This window comes from Etheostoma spectabile, chromosome 7 (genome assembly GCF_008692095.1).
Source record: "Etheostoma spectabile isolate EspeVRDwgs_2016 chromosome 7, UIUC_Espe_1.0, whole genome shotgun sequence".
Taxonomy (NCBI): domain Eukaryota; kingdom Metazoa; phylum Chordata; class Actinopteri; order Perciformes; family Percidae; genus Etheostoma; species Etheostoma spectabile.
The window spans coordinates 12,986,360-13,007,847 of NC_045739.1; the positions used below are offsets into that span (position 1 = coordinate 12,986,360).

The window sequence follows — 21,488 nt, forward strand, 5'->3', positions numbered from 1 at the left end:
TTACTTAGGTAATGGATCTGAATTCTTTATCCACTACTAATTTCACATTAATCTACTGTATAGCAAATACTTGAAATTTATTATAGAGCAATTTCAGGCTGTTAAAGTGATCAAAGGCTACACAAATACTTGATTTTACTTTAATTGGAAAAAATATACAATCTAAATAATCGTTTTGCAGACTAAAATAAATTCTAAAAAAAAGTACCTAAAATCCCTTCGCTCTAATGTCAAGTGCAGATGTTTTCGAAAATGACATGAGGTAATTTGCGGTGTTGGTCGAGATTGATTCGGCTGTTTAGATACAGATGTGATGGAGAGGTTTGTCATCGGAGGGATTTTCCACTCTACTGATGTAAACAGTGTCTGTTGAAGAAAGGCTAAAGACTTCTTTTCTCTCTCATGGAGACACGGTTCTGAGAGGAATAATCCTCCTTGTGTACAATTAGATTTTCTCCTTTTGGCTAAATAAATACTGTGTCTGTGAACATAAACACAGATTTACATGCGGCCCTTTTGGTGTGTGTCTCTCAAACAGCCTACTGCCTCTGTGGGTCTGATATTCCTTGTCGAGGCCCACAGGAAAAAAAGAAAAAGAAAAGAGAGACAAGGCAGAAGTTGGCCAGCTCTAACTTCACGCTTGCTGTTTATTTGTTTTTATAACAAATGGAACCAGCTTCCCGAGTGAAAGGTGAAGTCAGAATTGAATTTGGCTTGCGTTACCGTGGCGATCTGGCAACCGCTCCTGTGTCCCATAAGACTGCTCTAGTTGATGTGTGCCGGGCGCGTGTGTTTGTTATTTAACGTGTGTGTGTGTGTGTGTGTGTGAGAGTAGTGGGTGGTGGTAGCAGCATTCACGAGAGAGACATTTTACTAAGCAGACATTTCCCCCTCTGTTTTCACTCTGACCTGGTAGGAGATTGATGACTGAATTGTGGAGTACATGTTAACAGTAACTGGTGATTTATGAAGATACTTAGAGTGTGAGGCCACGCAGGCTGGAGGGGAAGAAAAAGATAGCCTTTTAAGTTAATGTAAAAATATAGCCTTTTTAAGTTATAATTGTTATTATCACTGCTGAGTTTGGAGATGGGTTGGAGTTAGAGTTGGGTGTGCACAAAGTGCACTGTGAAGGTTTTCCTTCTTTTGGCCATGTGCCTTCCTTTTTTTTCTGGCCTTTTAAATTTGACTTCATGCAACATTGTTTTTTGAAGGTAAGAATTATTTAATGAAAATATACCTGCATTTAGATGGATAGATGGATAGATATTTAGATTATTTTAGATAGATTAATTCAACTATTTGATAAAAGAAAACTACTTTTCCTGAGTAACCCACAGTGAAAAACTTTTCTTGGATGAACCTTTGCACTGCAACAAGTGCACTGTGTGTTTTGGCAGCCCCCCTCAGCCAAAGATCCCTCAGAAAATCTGCATGCAATTTTAGAAGAATCAGATTCTTTACCTTTTCTTGGCTTGTGAACTCCCTTGATATCATGCACACAGAGAATCCTTCTCTCTATTCAAATATGCGATTCAATCCACTTGGATGTGATCTATAGCATTTTTATGGAATAAAGCAATTTTAGGGAATACGGAATAGTGCTTCCCCTGGAAGAGGGATGGCTTTCATTTTTTTTCAAGGCACCTCTTAGACTGAGTGAAATGTTTCCCCTGTTCGCTCAGGGACAACTTTATTTCTTACCAGGGATTTAACACTCACTCAGTCCCCTCATAAATACAGCGTCCCTCAGCCCTCCGCTAGCCATAACTCATGCACTAACTCTCTAGCTAACTAAACTCATATAGCAGAGCCAACACTTGTTTGTCTTTTACCTCAGTCTCTCTCGCTCTTCCTCTCTGTCTCTTTTCCTTTTCTCAGCTGATTTATACATGACAGAATCTTCTCTGACTACTGTCTCACTACGCTCCTGTGCTGATCTCCTTGGACCAGTCGTAGAGTGGGTTTTAGAAGAAACATGCATTTGAATATGAGCAAGCTTAATCTCCTCGAGGCTATTTAGAGTGAGTCTAATGCTTCAAGAATGAACGAAAACAACACCGGAGAAAATGCGGACGTCCCTCTCGGCGTGTCACAACACAACTCAGGTTCCAAAGAACGAAGCAAGTTTTTGATTTGCTGATGAAAATCTTTCTGTAAGGCAAAGGACATACAATTCCTGATTTCAAGGCACCTGTTGAAACCCTCTGGCTCCTTAGAACAATCCTTGTGTGTGGTTCTTTTTTTTTTTGGTCCTTCAGCCTTTATGGCACCTTCCTGTGGAATTTCTTTACTTTTCGGCATGTTATCCCAATGGTACGATACATAGCCGCTGATAAACTTTAAAGCCATTTTACATTCAGCAGATGAAAGTGATCAGGTGGGATATTACAGTAGGCGGAATCCTTTACTGATCTGGTGCCGATTGGCATTTTAGTAGGAGAGAGTCTTTCTGGCATCGGGTGGTACCTTCTGTTCTCTCAGCTCCTCAAGCATCTGAAGACCCTCTGAAGTCAAAATTGCCCATTTTAATGTCTCGTGACAGCACCCGACGTTTTGTTGTATTTGTGTCTGAAAACACAGGCCCTGCTTGGAGATCTTACCCTCAGCACTCGTTGGTGTCAGATGGGGGAGGAGGGCATCATTTCTCGTTTTTCCTGTGCATCTCCCTGGTCTCCTTGCTTTCTTTTTGATCTCACCATCAAATCTTCCCCGGTTTTTATGAGTGACGTTTACCCCAGAGCGGCTTGGGAAATGGCTAGCTGAAGAAGACGTTTGAGAAAATGCGCCTGAGCAAGCTATCACCTTTGATAAAGCCACAGTTCCAGTGGGAGAAGAAGAAGAAAGCCAAAGAGTAAGAGCATTGTTGGTAATGAAAAATGCCATCCAAGAGGGAGCCTCTCTCTGATCCCAGCCTGTTAAACCAACAATGTATAGTACAACAGATACTGTAGTGGTACATCAAGCATTTCTCTGTTGTTGTACCACAATGAGCGTTTGACCCAGAGGACTGATCTGAATCTAGGGTACCACATTGTGCCTTCATTGCACATCAGCTGGGCACAAACTAATCTCATAATACAGCGCTCAAACATACACAGTGAGTCACACTGGTGCTGCCATGTACTCTGGCATACCTTCAGCTGTCTCACCAGTTGGCAAAAGGCTGGCAAGTCAATTGAAAGCACTGCAAAAAGAGAAAGAAATAATGGGGAAGTGGAGAGTAGTTGGAGGCACAGAGAGCAAGAAATGTTATCTTTAGTAATTACTACCTCCATAGAGCAGCAGTAGAGAGGACAGTGAGGCAAATGAGTGCACGAAGGAGGCCCCGTGTGCAGATAATGAAGGGGTATCATTGTAGCTCTGACAGCGTTAATCTTAGAGTGCTTCACAGTGTGTGTGTGTGTGTGTGTGTGTGTGTGTGTGTGTGTGTCTCTATCCAGTTGTGTGTACTGTATGCTCTATGTAGCATATGCATATATTGCTGGGGTGTATGAAAGTTGTGGTGCAGTGCCGATGACTCTCGCCATACTAGTAAGAACGGCCCACCTGACAGCACAGTTTATCCAACCATGTTGACAGGTGCCACCTCTCACAGCTTCTTGAAGACAATCCTCAAACTCAGCAGCCTCTCGCTTATCCTCACAGAAGCCATTGGATCATCTATCAGCCCCCAAACTTGTCTTCTTTGCAGAAAAGGAAGGAAGAAAAGAGGAGAGCGGAAAAAGGGGGAAGAGCAGTCCAACTTTCTTTGTGCCTGGCTTTTTTCTTTTCTTTTTTCCTCTTCACATTTGAAGTTGTGAGACACTCATTTAAGCCTCATTGCACACCAACACTCAACACACGAGAAAGTGTTATGAATATGTATCAACACAGCATATGGCAGCAGTAGCGCTGGGACTAGGTGTGTCCAGAAGGGTAGAGTGCTGCCGATGCATTATTCTCCATTCAAATTACCACAGTAAGAATGCTGCGAGGTGTTCATCACCTCTTTAGACGGGCCAGGAGAATAACCTGGATCATGTGAAACAGTGGGAACAGACAAGCTGTGATGAGCACAGGAGTAGGCCAGCTGAATTTTCTTGATTTGGTAGATTTTTTCGGGAGGTTCAAACCCAGCACTCGCTGACACAAGCGTGATTAAAAGTGATATTTCTGACACATTAGGATGCGCACGGGAAGTAACCTCCTCTAAAGCGTTCATTATTAGATGCATGACAGACCTGAATATTTATAAAATAGGTTTTAATAATTAATAGCAGCAATCTGCTCCCGTAATTCATCAGATTTGCACTTCAACAGAGTATCCGTTTTCACTTTAAAATAATAATAAGAGGAATATTAATGTTGAGAAATGTAAAACGGGCAGCTGGATACAGTGCAAATAGGCGAGCGCTCCATGTTCACTTCTGAGACTTTCCTTTAACCTGTCACTTTTCAAATAAAATTACATTTTAAGCCGTCAACATTGCACTGTTTGAAACACCTTCAGTTGTCTGTGCTTGACAATTTAGTGAGTCGCTTTTCACAAATGTGGCAAGTCATGAAGATAAAGATGCAGGAAACAAAGTGGGTTTGGTGTAGAATGCAAAAGTAGTTGCTGTGGTTTTTATCAAAAGCAAATTTATTTGTTTGAGTCAACTTAGCAGCATTTCCTTTTGTATTCTGAGACCCAAAATAGACAGCCCTCTTTTTTTTCTTGTAAAGCAGCTTTGCTCGTTTCATCTGTTCACAGTCATTTTCCTTTTTTTTGGTGTTGTTTTATCACACCTTCAAATTCAGTCATGGCACATTCCTTTCTCTACTGAACTCCCAGAAACAAGAATGTTCCTGTTTTAGGTGAAAACTGCCATGTTTAGTTCTGCCTTCCAGTTCACATTTAACTTTTCGGTTATCACTGACGCAGTGGTGTGTTTATTCTTAATGCGGATCAGTTTTTTCTGAGTGTGGAGAAATGTCAGTGTGCGTATTCAACAGTGTGTTTCTTAAAGCAAATGACATGACCTGCAGCCACTAGACAGAGAAGAGCAGAAGGAGAGCCCAGTGCACAATGCCAAGCTGTCTACACACACTCACACACACACACACACACACGCACACACACTCACACACACTACACACACTTAATATTTACAGCCACTTAACATATGGTTTACAAAGTATTGTGCGTATACCCACACTCCCCCAACCACACATGGACACACATACACTTTAATATATCATATATCAGCCCTGTCACCTCCATCCTGCTTATCAGAATAAAATAAAAGCTAACAAACTAAAGTACTGGCAGCCGAGTCACAGCCACAGGGTCTAAAAAATGCAAATCCCACGTGCAGGAAGACTCATTCTCATTCGTTCATTCTCATCACTTCCTCTCTTAGTCCTACAAAGAACATATTTTTATCTAACTTTAATTGTGCTTCATAAGAAGAATCCATTAAACATTGAAAGTGTATAATATAATACCAAAGTTAAGTGTTTGAAAAAGCCTCAGATTTTGAGTGAGCCATGGTTCATTTTTTTTGGACAGGTAGAGAAGCTGCTCAGGATGACATTTTAACATGTGATTCATTCGACCACATATAAAGTCCAAAAGAGGAAAAGTCTGTCAGGCAGAGCAAATGTTTTAATGGGAGCCAGGGATCGATGTTGTCAGCGCAGGTATCCAGTCTGGGAAACACATTCTTCTTTGGGTTAATGTCACCTCCTTCTTTCTCTTCAAGGAGAGAGAGGAGAGGAAAAAGCAAAGGGAGGAGAGAGAGTGGAGGTGGGAGAGGGAAGGAGGTCAACGAGATCTGATGCAAATGTTCCAAACCAGGCCAAATTTAAGAAAATTGCTTGAAAAACATTGACTCGCACTCTCATTCACAAGGCCCCCGTATCTGAAAAACAAATTTGAAACGTAACCTTGGAAATCAATTAGGAAGTCCCCAGGAGCTTGAGGAAAAAAGAAGAGAAAGGTCCACCCTTCTTTTACCTTCCCCACTCCATCCCCCCGCCCTTACACACACACACACACACGTCTTTTCCTCTCCTCCACTTAACAGGGACTTGGATCTGCCCATCTGAACACTCCCTTCTGTGAGGAGGAGACTTTGTCAGCGGGGGCTTTATTTAATTTTTTTAACGGCAGAGTGCCTTATATGCTGTCAAAATGTCTTAAGAGTCTTATTAAAGAAATGCCACAGCTCATTTCCTTGTAATGCACTTCATATGCTGGTGAAAGGGGGCATGTCTAAAGATCTAAACAGCTTTGCTTTTTAGGCTTCACATTAGGGGTTATCTGTGAGGGCTTGTCATTGATTGACATTATCTGGCCTGACAGGGCCTCATATCAAGGTTAACCTCATGGACAAAAGTGCCACCCACACGGACACACAGACACACTCTCTCATCCACACTTGTAGTCAAATAAGGCACGCTCCCCTCAACTTCCTGTTGAGAGGGGCACTACGTATGTGTGCCGGCTTCATCTGTGTGTGTAAGCCAGGTGGAGATTTCCAGACTTAATTGATAACTAATGGAGCGGCATGTGCTGAGTTTACCCTGGAGGATTGACACTCTTTGTGTGTGTGCGTGCGTGCATGCGTGTGTGTGTGTGTGTGTGTGTGTGTGTGTGTGTGTGTGTGTGTGTATGTGTGTGTGTGTGTGTGTGTGTGTGTGTGTGTGTCCTGTGGAGAGATAGAGGGGGTAGGTAAGAGGACGGGGATGACTTACTCAGCAGAATAGCTCCAGATTCTGGTAAATTAAATATAGCCACCAAGATAATGACATGGAGTGTCTTGTGGGTCCTGACCTCTTAGGCGAGCAGGCCGTTCACTTTACTACAGAAGAAAGTGTGTAAGTAACACTCATATGAGCACAGTATACACACTCACACACATCTCCCCTTCTCCCTCCCAACAAGCCACAAAGGCAAAGAGAGATCCCCGTGACCAAAATACAACTGAAGCAGTTAATCTGTACAGATATTAGCTCAAGGGCCCTTGAGAGGTGCACCGCTGAGCCCCTTCTCCACTGTACTACCCACACTGCTTTGCAGCCGCACCAAGCACACCAACTATGAGGGAGGGACACAGGGGTCGTATGCTCATTTACCATGGCGGTTGGCTTATCAAATTGCACTCCCGGTGTCTTGAAACTGAACATGGGAGCTGAGCTTCAAAACAAAGCTGCAGGAATAAATTTCCCTTGTTTCAGTCTGTGGAAGCATGGGGACTGTGTGCCATTGTATATTTTTAAAGCAAAGTTTTTGCCTGCAACACAAACACTAAGAAATTAAATTGTCATCTGGTGCCAGCTGTGAGTCCAGATTTGATGTACAATTTTAACAAGTTAGGCATGTGTCCCATAAATTACCCTAAGCAGCAAACTCAATGAAAGTTGGCTGTTTTGGTGCGAGGCTGTCAGAATGGTTCATGTCACTCATGTCAGATTGTTATTTTCTCTCCCTTAGACCATTTTAAGCAGTTTGTCCTCTGTTCTGGGAAACACCATAATTGTTTGTGATGAAGCTGCAGGGCGTATTTGTCCTTAGATTTCAACTTTCTGCCTGACCGCCCTTAAGTTCCACGTCTTTCCTCTTCCGTCTCCACTTGAAATATACATTGTTTTCTTTGGCCATTGTACTATGCAGTCAGTTTGTGTGTTTTACTGGGGCCGTTTGTGTCTGCCTTTGTCCTGCAGAATCTTCTTTGTGTTTTGCGGCAGTGTGATGGGAGAGTGGCATTTGGCTGAGGGGCTTGTGTTTGATAACAGCCTGTGGACCGAGCTGAAGTGAAATAGTCAAAACGGGTCCTTCAAGGTCGGCACCCCTAGAAAGACAGCACATAATGTGCAAGGTCACATTCTAGACTAAAAGCAATAAGTGCTTTATTGATAGAAAAAAACAACAACAATCAGGCAGATGTGCAACCAACTGATTAATAATAAAATACATTTGTGAGAGAGAGGAACAAGGGGAGGGTAGGGGCCAGGGGAGAGAAGACAGCTAACTCCTGACTGTACGTCCATGTGTCTGTATACTGTATGCATGTGCCTCCATTCTTGTACATGTACATTCATATATTTTGCAGAAAACATTGATTCTGTACTTAGACCTAAACAATCCATCAGAAAAAAAGAACAAATTGTGATAGATTGGTGCTGGTGGCAGTTTGCTTGCTGCACAGTCTCTCTCTTCATGCCTGAATCATTTCTGCAGTTTGTGTGATCTGTGGAGTACAGTGTGAAAGTACTGTTTAAAAGAAGATCACAAGCATCTCACTTCTCCTGTTTTGACAATAATCTACGTATCATTTCCATCTCATCAGTATCATGTTTTATGATCGAGACTACAGTCACCGTAGGTTCCTTTTTTCCATTCAGTCACTTTATGAACAATGTGCCTATTGTACTGCGCCTACTGTGCTATTATCTTTTTATGAAAATAAGCTCAGGGTATTGGTCTGTCGTCACCTTTTATGTGCCTTTATCACTCTTTCTCGCATGCTCTCTCTATCTTTTTCTTTTTCTTTCTCCTACTCAACCTGGCAAACCTGCCAAGTGAGTAGAGCTCCAACGTGGATCAGTCAGTGGCAGATTTAGATTTGAGGTGGGGAAAGCTAAGTCCCAGTCCTAGCCAAACCTGTTTCTTTAGAAAGACTCTGAGAGACAGGAGGGCCTGGAGAGTTGCATATGCTCTGCCACCCCGTTCCCAACAGTGATCACCTACAGTAGTTTCCCCCCCATCCTTCCTGCTCCTTGGATGTGTATAACCGCCTTTACACCCCTCTTTCTAAATCCCCATGTGCCCACCCCTAACCCCCCATCTATCATCTAGTTGGCAATGGCATTGTTTTTAATCATCAGAACCTCAAAATTATTATTATCGCTTCTGATGCGGCAATTAAAACTTCAGGTCAGAGGCACAACGAGCGGTGATCAGCAGCCGAGCTGAGAAGTTTTAATTAGACGATCAGAACCATTAATGCACAAAAAAAAGGTGTGCGCTGGGAAATTAACGGGAACGTCTTAATCAGGGTTAGCGACTCCGAAGAGGAGTCAAGTGAACAGAGAGCAAAAAACAAATCATTTCCGCACCACTGGGACAAAACTCAATTAAATATGCATGCGGAAAAATGGAAATTTCTCAGCATCGGCTGCACCGAGTGTTGGAAAACTGTGGCAAAATCTCACGGCGGGGTCGACGACCTGCTTATTGTTATTCTTGTGTAATAAAAATGAGAGAGGGGCCAGATGCTGGGGTCTGGGTGTCGTGGCGTAGTTGTCCATCAGTGGCTTTCCGCTTGACTTCGTTGCGGCTGCCACAGCTTCTCTACCATGCTGGGGAGAGAGGAAGAAGAAGAAAACATTCTCTTCCTGCAAGCCGTAAATTTACAAAAATAAAATCATGGTAATTTTCAAGTGTGTCTGTGTATGTTTGCCTGTGTGGCTCAGTGATTTCCCTGAAACACTCATGCACACACGCTCTCGCACACATACATCTCCCTTGAGAGCCAGAGACACTAAAGGTTCACTGAGCTACACACAGGGAGATGCAGCCTTGTCAGTTAATCTGCCAAAGGTTCACAAAGTTATAACTGGGCTTTTTTAAAGAGCTACAGCAACTCTCCGTTGCATATTGTAAAATAATCCTGAGCTGAACAGACATCTCCCAGACCCTGTTTGTATTAATTAACTCCTGATATTGCGGGGGGTTTGTCTCTGTGTCAGTCATGTTGAAACTCAGCAGGAATCTGCAACAAGCCCTGTACCTGTGTTTGATTAGGTAAAGAGATAAGCTTCAGTTTAAACAGGTAATATCTATGTCTCTTATATACAGACCCGCCTGTGTGCTCGCTCCATACAAACTGACAACACTGCAGGGAGTCGGTTCATGGTGCAGCACTGCGCTTTGAATGAACAGTAAAGCCAATAAAGTTCAATTTTTCTACATGTTGTTTATGTGGCTATACATCCTTCCGTAGGATGATTAAACAGCATTTTTTTCACAAGCTACCTCGTTTTGTATAACAAAAAGAGGTAAAGCCATGACCCTGCCAGTCTCAACCATTCCACACTCCCACATCTTTTACCCGTAGTTGCCTTGATTACAGTCTGTGCACGTTCACACAAATAATGCACTTCCAACAGCGTTATTAGGATTTGAAACACCACTTGATTGGGCATGATATCATTCTGGCACACAAACAGAGACTCTGCATCAAAAACCAACAAGACCTGTGGGGCTTAGAGCTGCGGAAGAGTAAGTTTGTCAGTGTGGCGGCCTAGACTTGAACACAAGCTTTGTCATCCAGCGCTGAGAAGAAACAGGGCTTGAAAGAACTTTGAGGCGCTTATTTTTGACTGAAGATGAAAAAGACCCTGACCTAGTCCAAATGTATTCAAAATAGTTTCTTGGCTTTTTCATCAGGTTTTGGCCTTATACAGATAGTATATGGCACTCCTTTGTGGCCCTGCACTGTTTCCAGTAAAAATAGTGTCAGAGTTAACATAAGCAGTTGGAAAAATTAGTTTCAGCTGTTGTGTTCAAATTCAAACCTGCCTGTTTTTTCCAACTCCCAGTGCTTACTGAGGTGTCTCCTCCTTGACAATTAGCACACCAGGCTAAAACAGACTGTAAATAATGCCCAATGTATGTGACAGCGTTGTTTTTCCTGTCTGATATTCATTAATAAGGCAGAATGCTTACTGGACTCTCAGGGAGGTGGGGGAGTTGGTGCCAGAGGGAAACGTTGTTCTTTCATGTAGGTCCCCACAGATTTTATCTCATTGTACGCTATTATGCACACAAACGACTTGAGGTAAACAGCTTGGTGTTACCATAGCAATCCCTATTGTGAGCAATGGCAAAAAGCTGCTGTGAACAGAAACCCTCAGCATAAATAATAGTTTAGACAGTTTCCATAAACCATTGAACCATAGCATGTTCCTACTCATGGGAAGCTCACAATATTAAATTTGTTTCAAATCACGTCCTTCCTTTAAAGAGAAAACACTGAATATGTGCGTAAATTGTCTGATAATTCAGTTAGAGGCCTGCTTAGACACTCAACCAGTAGCCTGCTCTGTATTGTTAACAGAAAATAATACATAAATACTCGCTAATGGAAAGAAACAACTGTGTCGGGGTCATTTCCTACAAGGAGCTCGAGATTGCTATGCAAAGGAAATCGGTAGTTAAATCATGAAATACTGAACACAGTAAACAGAAAAAAATGACCTCCACTGCAACACCCAAATGACCTTAATCTTCCTTTGGAGAGTATGTCTAAAAAAGAAAACTTGAAAATTTATGTCTTCCACTTCCTAATAGTTTTTACAGCTGATTTTGTTTTTCTTTCTTTTCAAAATTCCTGTCTTCTCAAAGGTGACCCTTTCACCCGCGCCTGCAATTGTCTAACACTAAATTGTACAGTAATGTGCCGCTGATATATGGCCCCCTCAAAACTGCATAATTCCTGAAGCCATTGTTTCAGAGAGGAAGCCCACAATGTAAATACAGTAACTGAGAAAGCATGTGTGGGGAGCACGGGGTGCATTGTCTGGCAACGGGGTAATCTGTAAACTCCTTCAAATTGTATATCCTCTAATGATTCTACATCTTTGCAAAAGAAAATGAAAACAGGATTTTATGTTGCACCAATGTGATTTACATAATGCTGGCAATGGCTCACACATGATTGTGCTTGGCTTTATGGCTGAGGGAAAATGAAGAGCCTCGTACTCATTGTTATAGAAAGTGAATTGAGTCTTTAAGATAGAACTTTGTTACCTCTAATATCACACATTTTTGTCTGCTGAAATGTTGTGTCCCTAGCTCAGTATAGTGTATTTTCTTAACCACAGTGTGGCTGATGTACAATACAACTTTACATAAGGAGAAATATATCTGCTGTGGTGTGCTGTTTAACTGTTTTCACAGAGCCTCAACTGACAAAGCTTAACATACTACCAAACAATAACAGAATACAAGTTAAAATGCTTTTCTGATCCCTGGTGGCTTTTTATACCATAAATAGGGTTTTACTCACGTTCAACTCCTTGCTTTCTAAAAGTTATTTACAACTTGATAAAAATCTGGCCTTGATTTTGTGTCTGGAAAATGCTGTTGCAAGGTGAACTTTGGTGGCTCTGGAAATAAAGTGAAAGGTACTAGAGTGCAGTTTCTGCCCTAAAAAGGCAGCTCTGGATATGGAATGCCACAGGCAGCTGTTCCTGCCTCATCAGAGGACATGTTATAAAGATAGCCCCACTTGGGTTGAAATAATGCCACCCATTCCTGCCCCAAAGCACACTCTATCATGTTCTATTGTTCAGAGAGGCTGCACAGGGGGAAAAGATGTTGAGACTGTGCAGTATGTCATGTTAAGTAAAGATATGTAAAACATGGTAACTACAACGACATGTCCAGTGAATCTGTGTTACTCTCTTGGTTAGATACAGTAAAAAAAAAAAAAAACAGCAGATTGCTGAAAGAACTACATATCATATTATATTCCTTTTAATAAAGTGGAACCAGAAGCCTACACAGGTATTGGGTCTAATCCCACTGAATAGCCAACATGAGAACACGGCTCCAAAAAGACCAAAAGTGTTCAGTATTTTTACTCTACATCCTGACAGCTTTAATGCTGTGCAGCCCCCCACTCAGTGGCGGGGCCACAGCCTCTTGAGGTGAGAGTGAAGATAACATTTCACAGTGTCTCTATAGCGCTGTCATGTGAAGGATTATGTAGCCGTGTATTTGCTGCTTGTAGTACCGTAGGGGGTCTGATACCTATCAGCCTTTGGTTTCAGCTGCCTGTGCTTTTTTTTCTCCTTTTTTCCACCACTGCTTTAGTGTCTGAGCTGACCAAAGAGGTGTGACTTAGAAAGATATGTACAGTATCTCTGTGTGTCCTTCCAGTCTTGTGGTGTTATTGTTAAGTGCTTTTGGATGTTATTAATAGCAGCAGTCACTGTTGTTCAGTGTTTTTCCATTGTGATATTTAAAATCAGTACAACTAACTGACGGGGAAGAGCTTGTTCAAACTTAGTTTTTGGTGATACTAAAAGCATTTTTAAAACACTGCTTATTGAGTACAAGTTTCTTAAACTGTAACACAGCTGTAACAACTTAAACTCATTTAATTTTTTGTTATTCTTGTTTCTGTTAGCTGAAAGGAGTTTATGCACTGAAACGACCTCAGGAAAACCCAAGATGGCCGCCAAAAGGAAAGGTGGCTTAAAACTCAATGCTATCTGTGCCAAGCTGAGCCGCCAGGTGGTGTTTGACAGTAGCTCCCAGAATGCTGAGGGAGACCAGAGTGTAGCAGAAAACAGTGAGCGTGGCAGTTCTCACTACGATGATGAGACCAACTTCCCAGAGAGCCTTAACCTCAGTCAGAGCCTAGAGGAGGACCAGAAGAGACGCGAGGCCATTGAGAAGTGGGTCAACGGCGAGTACGGCGATGAACCGCCAGCTCCCGACGATGAACAGGAGCATGAACTCAAAGTCAGCAATGGCGAAGATCGCCCTCCTGAGGGCGTGTATATGGTTCAGCCCACAGGCTGCAGCGATGACGAAGACAATGCAGAGGAGGGCGAGCCAGTGGCAGGCTCTCAGGAAGACAGTTACCATGACGACAAAGAAGCTGAAGTTAGGCCTTCAAAAGACAACACCTACATGCCACCAAGCGAGGCCCAAAGTCGCCAAGCACCTTTCTCCTCAACAGGTACATTTTGACTATTATGTACTCCAATCTTTTTTTCTTCGGATGTCCCCCCCATACTTTGATTTATACTTGACCCATTTTGTACATCTTAAACCAACACTACCTTTGCCCTTCATTCCACTCCATAGTATTAAAGGGCAAATGCTTAGATAGAGGGTGGGTTACATTGCCATATGCACATAAGCTTAAGTGTGCCCATTATTGGAAAGAGACAATCTAAAGTTACATTATGAATAGCCAGTAACATTATTACCCTAAAGACAGATTCTACTGGCAGACCGGGAGGGGGGCACAGGAACTTGTCACTGTATGGTGTATAACTGCATGAAGAAATTCATAAATGGAGTAGGCTTACAACATAAGGCCGTAGGGCACTCTCCCAGCAGCTGTGGGTCAAGAGCGCATGGCAAGACCAGGCTAAGCTTCATATTACACCCAGGATTACATATTGAGTCTTTGATTTTCCCTAAGCTTACTAAACTTAGCCACTGCTTCAAACTCTTCTATTACATGGAGTTGTAGTCTGCTTTGGAGGGGCTCAGGTTTTTTTCATAGTCAAATCCAAGAGATCAATTGTCAAATAAGGTCAGAAAAAGTGAAGTTATATCGCTATATATATGCTATTATCTTCTCACAAATAACAATGTCATGGCTAATAACATAGCTCCATGTTGTGGCTCCACATATTTATTGTTAGACATGGACATTTTTTAATAAGTTCCTTCATACAATGTGCTCTCGTAAATGACTCATAATAACATGTTTAATTGTGACACAATGTTCCCACTGTATAAGTCATTGGTTATCAAATACATAAAGCAGGCATGGGCAGTCCTTCTGAAGTAGCAAGAAAACATGTTAACAGCATAAACAATCCTTTAAGAAAGAAACCTTTACAGTTATACACTTTGTGGCCCTTGAAACTAGATGAATACACACTATAGGAGAGACAGGGCTTTGTATAGTAGGAGTTTAAACACAGAGCTGTAAAAAGGAGAAAAAACATAGCTCGGTTATATGAATAGATAAAGCCTGTTTTACAGACACACTGAGAAAAAAAAAATGTAATTTGCAGGTGAGACCGGTTGTTGCGGTACAAAAACAAGTTTTGTTTTGTGCTTGCTCACCTCACTTTAACAGTTTTTGGTCTTTCATCTAGGTTTAGGTATGTACCTCAGAGTCATGTACACATGCTTTTTTTTGTCTGCATTTCTTTTTGTTTTAAAGCAGCAGCTCTGGCCACACACAGAATTGGGGGCAGGGGCTTCTCAGGAAATGAAGCAGGTTTCATGTCAGATGCAAATGAAAAAGGTTTTTGATTAGTCATTTTGTGTATATTTCATGGCCATAAAAACACCTGTCTATATGTATTACTGTTGTGTAGCAGACCTACACCTTTCCTTCACTGACTCCCTTACTACTTTACATCTCACAACAAAGCCAGAGTGTTTGAAGACTGCAGGGAGAGCATACTGCATCAGTTGCAAATCTTGAGTGTTTTTTTTCAGACTTGCTCTTTGTTGATTGTAACTAGGGCATCTATATTGCCATGTTTCTGCTCAGCTCACAATTAAAACATTTTTTCTCTTCTCGTTCTCTCTCTCTCTCTCTCTCTCTCTCTCTCTCTCTCTCTCTCTCTCTCTCTCTCACTGCTGTCTTTCAAAGGCTGATGCAGAGTGCACATAATTATGCATATAAACATAGTGGCTTAATTATCTCTCACAACATCAGTGACAATGTAATTAACAAACATTGCAAGATCAATGAGAGAAACTGCGACCTTCAAAACATTTAACTCCTCACATTGAGGCAACGTGCAGATTTCCTATCAGTGCAAAAGCCCAGAATACTTTTCCTAGATAATTTAGATGTCGCATTAGAGCCCTCATAAGCCAGTCAATGGAAAAACCAATGAATAAAAACTATGAAAGCGATGACAGAGATGTTCATAGCAATGGATCAAACAGGCTTGACCATGACTTCCATTTGCAATTCTGGGTTCACTGTAAAAGGTTATTGTTCATCTCAAGCTGTTTCAAAGCCCTCTCTATTTACTGCTTGTTAATTAACTAACCAAACAGCAAGGAAGTTTGAAGCGCCGTACATTTTTGTGTGTCAAATTAGTCCAAACAAATGCACGTCATTTATTCAAAGCCACTCTTTATTAGGCTGCCACTGTCCATTTAAACAAAACACTCTTAAACTCATTTACTAACGTCAACACAAATTGCTTTTTAAAACTCTATTGGAATGATTCTACCATATGAAAGAATCCCACTATTTAAAACTTCCTCTGACTGAACTCCACTGAAAACATAGCATGTTATTACACAAAAATGTTTAACCAAATGGTTTACATTGTACATGTGTGATTTGAAACTGACACCCTTTAGAGGGTATTCAAACTCTAGATTAGTCCATATATAGCCACTAGCATGCACCTTTATCATCAACGACACCTCTGCCTCTCTGTCCTGTGAGCAGAGAAGGTATGCGACAGTGATGGCCATGTTTGGTCAGCCAAAAGGAGATATAATGCCCATCTGTTATCATATCTGGGAGGGAAAATGTGGCCTAATTGCCTCAAATATAGACAAGGCAGGTCTGTGCTGTGTGTTGGGTTTTGCTTGCCTGAAGTGTCAAGATTAGGAACCACTTGTTTGTCATTTTCCAGTGACACCAGAGAGCAAAATGTCAGATGTGAGAATTTTTTTCCCCCTTTGGATTGGGGTGGGTGGTAGCACTACTGTTGCCATTCTCATTTTAACCCATAAACCCATACATAGTTCCCAGCTGGTGTCACTTAACATCATTAATAGGCAGCCAGATACAGTAGGGCTTGAGTACAAAACTCATTTACATGGTCTTTTGGAAAGGTTGTCTCCTGTCAGTCCCAGTCATAATCCTTTCTAGTCCAATCATTTGCCTTTCATTGATATCACGCCACATGTCTCCACTGATGCATAAAGAGAGTCTGCTAATTTTTTGGAGAAGGTGATGATAATGCCGTAAGGAAAAATAATGTGAAAAATTAGATGTTGGCGCTTCCATAACATTAATCGCAAATCTCTCTGCAATAATTATCAATTGACAGAAAATAATAGATGTTTTCTTTAATCTGACACTTACTCCAAAGCAAAAGTCAACATACATTAATCCATTGTCAGTCAATGCAGAATCAACCTGAACAATTTATATATTATTGGTGAGGATGATTTCAATTTTTCTTTCTTTCATTTTGGACGTTTTTAAAACTACATTTTGAAATTGACATCTATTCTACCTTGCTCTTTTGTCTATACCATCCCTCACCCAGTAAAGTCTAGTTCCATTTTCTGACTCATACAGAACTGATGCCTGGGTCTGCCCTAACTTTAAAGTTATATGATATTCTGTGTCTTGTGGTGCCTCTACATATACAGTAGCAGTAAAATCCAACCAAGCACCGAGCCTATTAACACCCAAATCAAATGAGAATAATGTTTAGCCAAATTACAATTTACATGGATGGGTTAAATATGTATTCAGTGATCTTTTGTGCCATGTTATTATCAGAGGAACAGCTCAAGGAAACACAATAACTTAAGTATAAGAAATGGTAAATTGTACTGTACCCCGCAGTAGATACTTGTATATACAGTATTTCACTCTGTGTATTCAGTACATGTGAAACATTGTAGATTTGATGACAAGATCTGTGGCGAACATAAAGTTATTTCCTGTCAAATACCTGATCATTTCTGTTAAATGTTTCATACCCTTTCGATCTACTAGATACTCTTTCGTACTGAACCACCGTGCAGAGGAGCACCCCAACGCTGTGAATGGAAATTTGGGGATTATTTTACATGCTGCGCAAGAGATGTGCAAAGCAGGGCACAGAGACTGATTTAGCAATAACTGAGAAATCTGAGACAAGAGCAGAAATATTTGTGTATTAATTACCTGGGTGGTAGGTGGTATTACTTCTCACCAGCTCCTGTGTGGAAAGTGATAGATAAAAAGCAATAAAACATTGAAAAAAATGTGTTTCGACCCTGGTCCCGTGACAAGGATAACTTAAGAAGGCCAAAGCTTTTACACAACCCAGGTGAAATTATCATCTTGTACATTACTAGCATGTCTGTGTTCTGGTATCCTGCCCGACATGCAATCTGACAGTACAGGAATTTATAGAACTGAGTTGGATCAGCAAACACAACTATCCTTCCTCTGTTTGCTTCTTTATGCAGAACTTTGTCCCTCCACTGCTTTAAGGCAAAAATAATTTTTCCCTTTTCTCCACTCTCTGACCCCTTGCACTAACCTGGATGAAAGTTAATGGTCTAGAATTAATCTCCACATAATGCAATTAAACTATACATTGACTATATTTCACCTATGTTCTCGGGGAAGTTGTCCAATTTAACGGACTCTGAAAACGAAAGTGATGTTTCAGTTCACAAATGTGTAAAAGGAATTAATTCATTCTTTTCACTCTTGAAGGTGACACAATAATCATTTTATTTTCAAATACCTTCCACCAAGCTTCATGGGGGATTATGAATTGCACTTAACATGCCATAATTTTCAGCATCAGCATCAGTCTTCATTCAAAAATCTGTGGGCAATTGCACTGATAGGTTTACGTCTTTACTAAGAAGTTGTAAAACATTGTTTCTAAAATTTCCTCTTATGTATATATATATATATACACATATATATATGTGTGTGTGTGTGTGTGTGTGTTTGTATACACATTAACCTCAAAAGTAATTATTTTTGTAAAAAAACATAATGAGCATGTAAAATCAGAAGATGCTTATTTATTCACTTTGTCCTTTGGAAGTCAACTGCAAATTGTGCAGGGCTGACATAACGCAACCAAAACAGGAAGAGCATTACCTCACACTGCTTGTTTGTAGACACATAAATATACAGAGATGTACAGATGCTGCTCTAGCGTGCAGGGCAGAATCACTTTTCCTGTTTTTAAATGTACTGCAGTTCTGCAATAATGAGGAATGAATAATTGTTCAGAACAAGAAAACTATAATTTAGTAGGTCAGCAGTCTTCCATTATCACAACATAACAGTGTGTTTCTCTAAGTATAAGAGAGGGTTATTGGGTTGACCAAATATATTTTACACTTGTTACACAAACCTAGTGCCAGATTACTTCACGTATGTATTTCATGGCAAACCAAAAATAAAATGTTGAACATAGTCTATCCTCTTCAGCTACCTCTTTAGCAACAGTGTGACTATCAATCAATATGAAGCAAGAGAGAACCATTTGGATGACTGATTGAGTAACATTAATTTGGCCATTTATTTACATGTCTTGAGCAATGGGTTAATTTGGGTTCAGTTTCACCACTGAAATTAAAAAACAATCATACTTTTATACATACACATATTTATATATTTATATGTACAGTAATGCTAGACAGCACCAATGACTCTAAGGTTTTAAGCTCAATACGTTTTTTTTCTTCTTTTTTTACTTTGCTGGTAGCAGTTTTAAAAGGACAAATCTGAAAGCAGTTAAAAGAATTATACCTTTGACAATGAAGCTCACTACTCTACTTTTTCTCTGTGCAGGAGAAGCATCTGCCCTGCGAGACTATGCAGCCAACACCATGAATGAATTTTTGGGAATGTTCGGTTATGATGACCAGCAGGTAAGGGATGAGCTGACCAAGAAGATCAGCTTTGAGAAGCTCAAAGCTGCTACCTCAGACCCCTCATCCCTCAGCAGTGAGGAGGCCTCACGGCGTGCTCGCTTCTCCAAGTACGAAGAGTACATTCGCAAGCTAAAAGCCGGGGAGACCCTACCTTGGCCCATGCATGCTTCCCCACCCAAACCAGAGGACCTCAACCCAAAACAGGCCCAAGACAAGAGTGCTACAATGCTCCACACGTCTGGGTGCCTCCCAGGAGCCGAGACACAGATCTATCCCCCCAGCCTGGACCACAAACAGCCAGGAGGACCTCAGCTGAGCACTTCTCAGCCACCAAATCCCTCTCACATCCAGAACATGGTATCCCGAGCCTCCAAGTATGACTTCTTTATTCAAAAGCTGAAGATGGGTGAGAGTCTACAGCAGCAGAATGGTAATGCTTACAAGCGACCCTCCAAGTACGACCTGGAGAACGTCAAGTTTCTGCACCTCTTCAAGCCTGGTGAGGGCAACCCTGACATGGGCGGTGCCATCGCTTTTAAGACTTGCAAAGTGGGTCGTCCGTCGAAGTATGACATCAGAACAATTCAGAAGCTAATGCCAGGAAATCCCGAGACCTCACTGATGCCCAATGTCCTCGCTACAGCACCAGGAAACCCGGGAGCTTCTGTTGTCCCCACCGTGAGCACAGCTGGGGCCAGCATCGCCCCAGGGCTGACAATAGACCAGACAGGACACTTAAGCTTCAACGCCGCTGACTACTTGAAGTCCAGCTTTTCCAAGACTGACTCCATCACCACGGGCACTGTGTCCTCCGTTAAGTAAGTCTGCTCAAACATCAATATAACTGAGAATACATATCTCCGCCACGGCTACACAATGCTTTTGATTAATTTGATGCATCAAAATACAGAGAGGTAAATAATGCTGTGTTTAAGAAAACTTTAATCCCGTCTGTTTAGAATTTTTTTTTCAAAATGGTAGAAATTTGTATATTCTAAATTGGCGTGGCCAATGTGAATAGATACATGGAATAAATTCAAGGAAAACTTTTTTTATACATTCCACCTTAGCAAGATTGAGCAAAAAGGTATAACGCACCAAATTGTAACATGGTGGTATTATCCACACCTAAAACTTGTGAGTTGCTCCTCTGCCCATGAGCGGACTTCCCACTAAATGTAGCAGATCAGTACATTTTTAGATATACAAACAATAACAACCAAACAGACAAACAGGGCAGAAATCAGAACTTTGGTAGCGTTAACAATAAGGAAATAAATAAACATGACTTGGAGGGCAAGAAATTACACCATGTATCCCATGGCTTCCCAACCCTTTTTTTATTGGTGATTGTAAGATGTGTGCTTATTAACAAAACATATAGTGTGACATACTGCATTGATTAATTGCACCAAGACAATGCATACCTCTTAAAAATTTGCTAATGAAAAGCATAACTTTCCCATTCAAATTTAATTTAAAAGGATTCAAAAGATCCCAAGTTCCAGTGGAACACCTTGGAGCTAATGTGAAGGTCACATACACTTAACTGCTACACTGAGTCAGTTAGCCTAACGCAAAGGTAATTGCTACCTTCACAGCAGCCAACGGGAATGTAGTGTGAAATAGCGCATAGCGCCCAATAGATCCACGACATGATGAGTTGCGAAGGCACATGATGTGTTTACTCGCTGTAGCACTCCATGGAGACTGATTTAGCACAGTCATCGCAAAGTGACTGACTTCTTTCGTTTGGCTAGGGTGTAACAACTCTCCCTTTAATTACTTTGGAGCCATGACTAACCTCCCAGCGAGTCACAGGGGCCGACTCTACACTGCCTGACGAGTGCACTTTAAAGGAAGCAAACGAAGGGTTAGGGGAGTCAGCCTACAGTTGTGTGCACTACCAGTAGGAAACAGCTCCCAGAGTCTGTTTGATTGGTTTTGACCTTGTCTCTAGTTAGTCAAGTCCTATCAAAGACACTGTTCAAGAGCCCTCAGGCACCTCTCCCTCAGGCTTTGGCCTTTGTCAGGTTGGGGCTCAGTGGAGCTGCAAGCTTGGCTAACTGACCCAGTCTGGTGCTTGTGTACAGGGATGGGA

General features: G+C 41.4%; 1 protein-coding gene across 8 annotated transcripts in view; it reads left to right on the forward strand.

Moving 5' to 3' along the window:
• casz1 (castor zinc finger 1) overlaps positions 1–21,488 on the forward strand; it is a 95,319-nt gene that overhangs the window by 46,409 nt on the left and 27,422 nt on the right. For all 8 annotated transcript variants that reach the window (XM_032519931.1, XM_032519928.1, XM_032519926.1 and 5 more), the window contains exons 2-3: positions 13,164–13,721; positions 19,305–20,205. In XM_032519931.1, coding sequence (XP_032375822.1) covers positions 13,208–13,721; positions 19,305–20,205 — 1,415 coding nt within the window. In that variant the 5' untranslated portion in view covers positions 13,164–13,207. The remainder of the gene's footprint in view (positions 1–13,163; positions 13,722–19,304; positions 20,206–21,488) is intronic.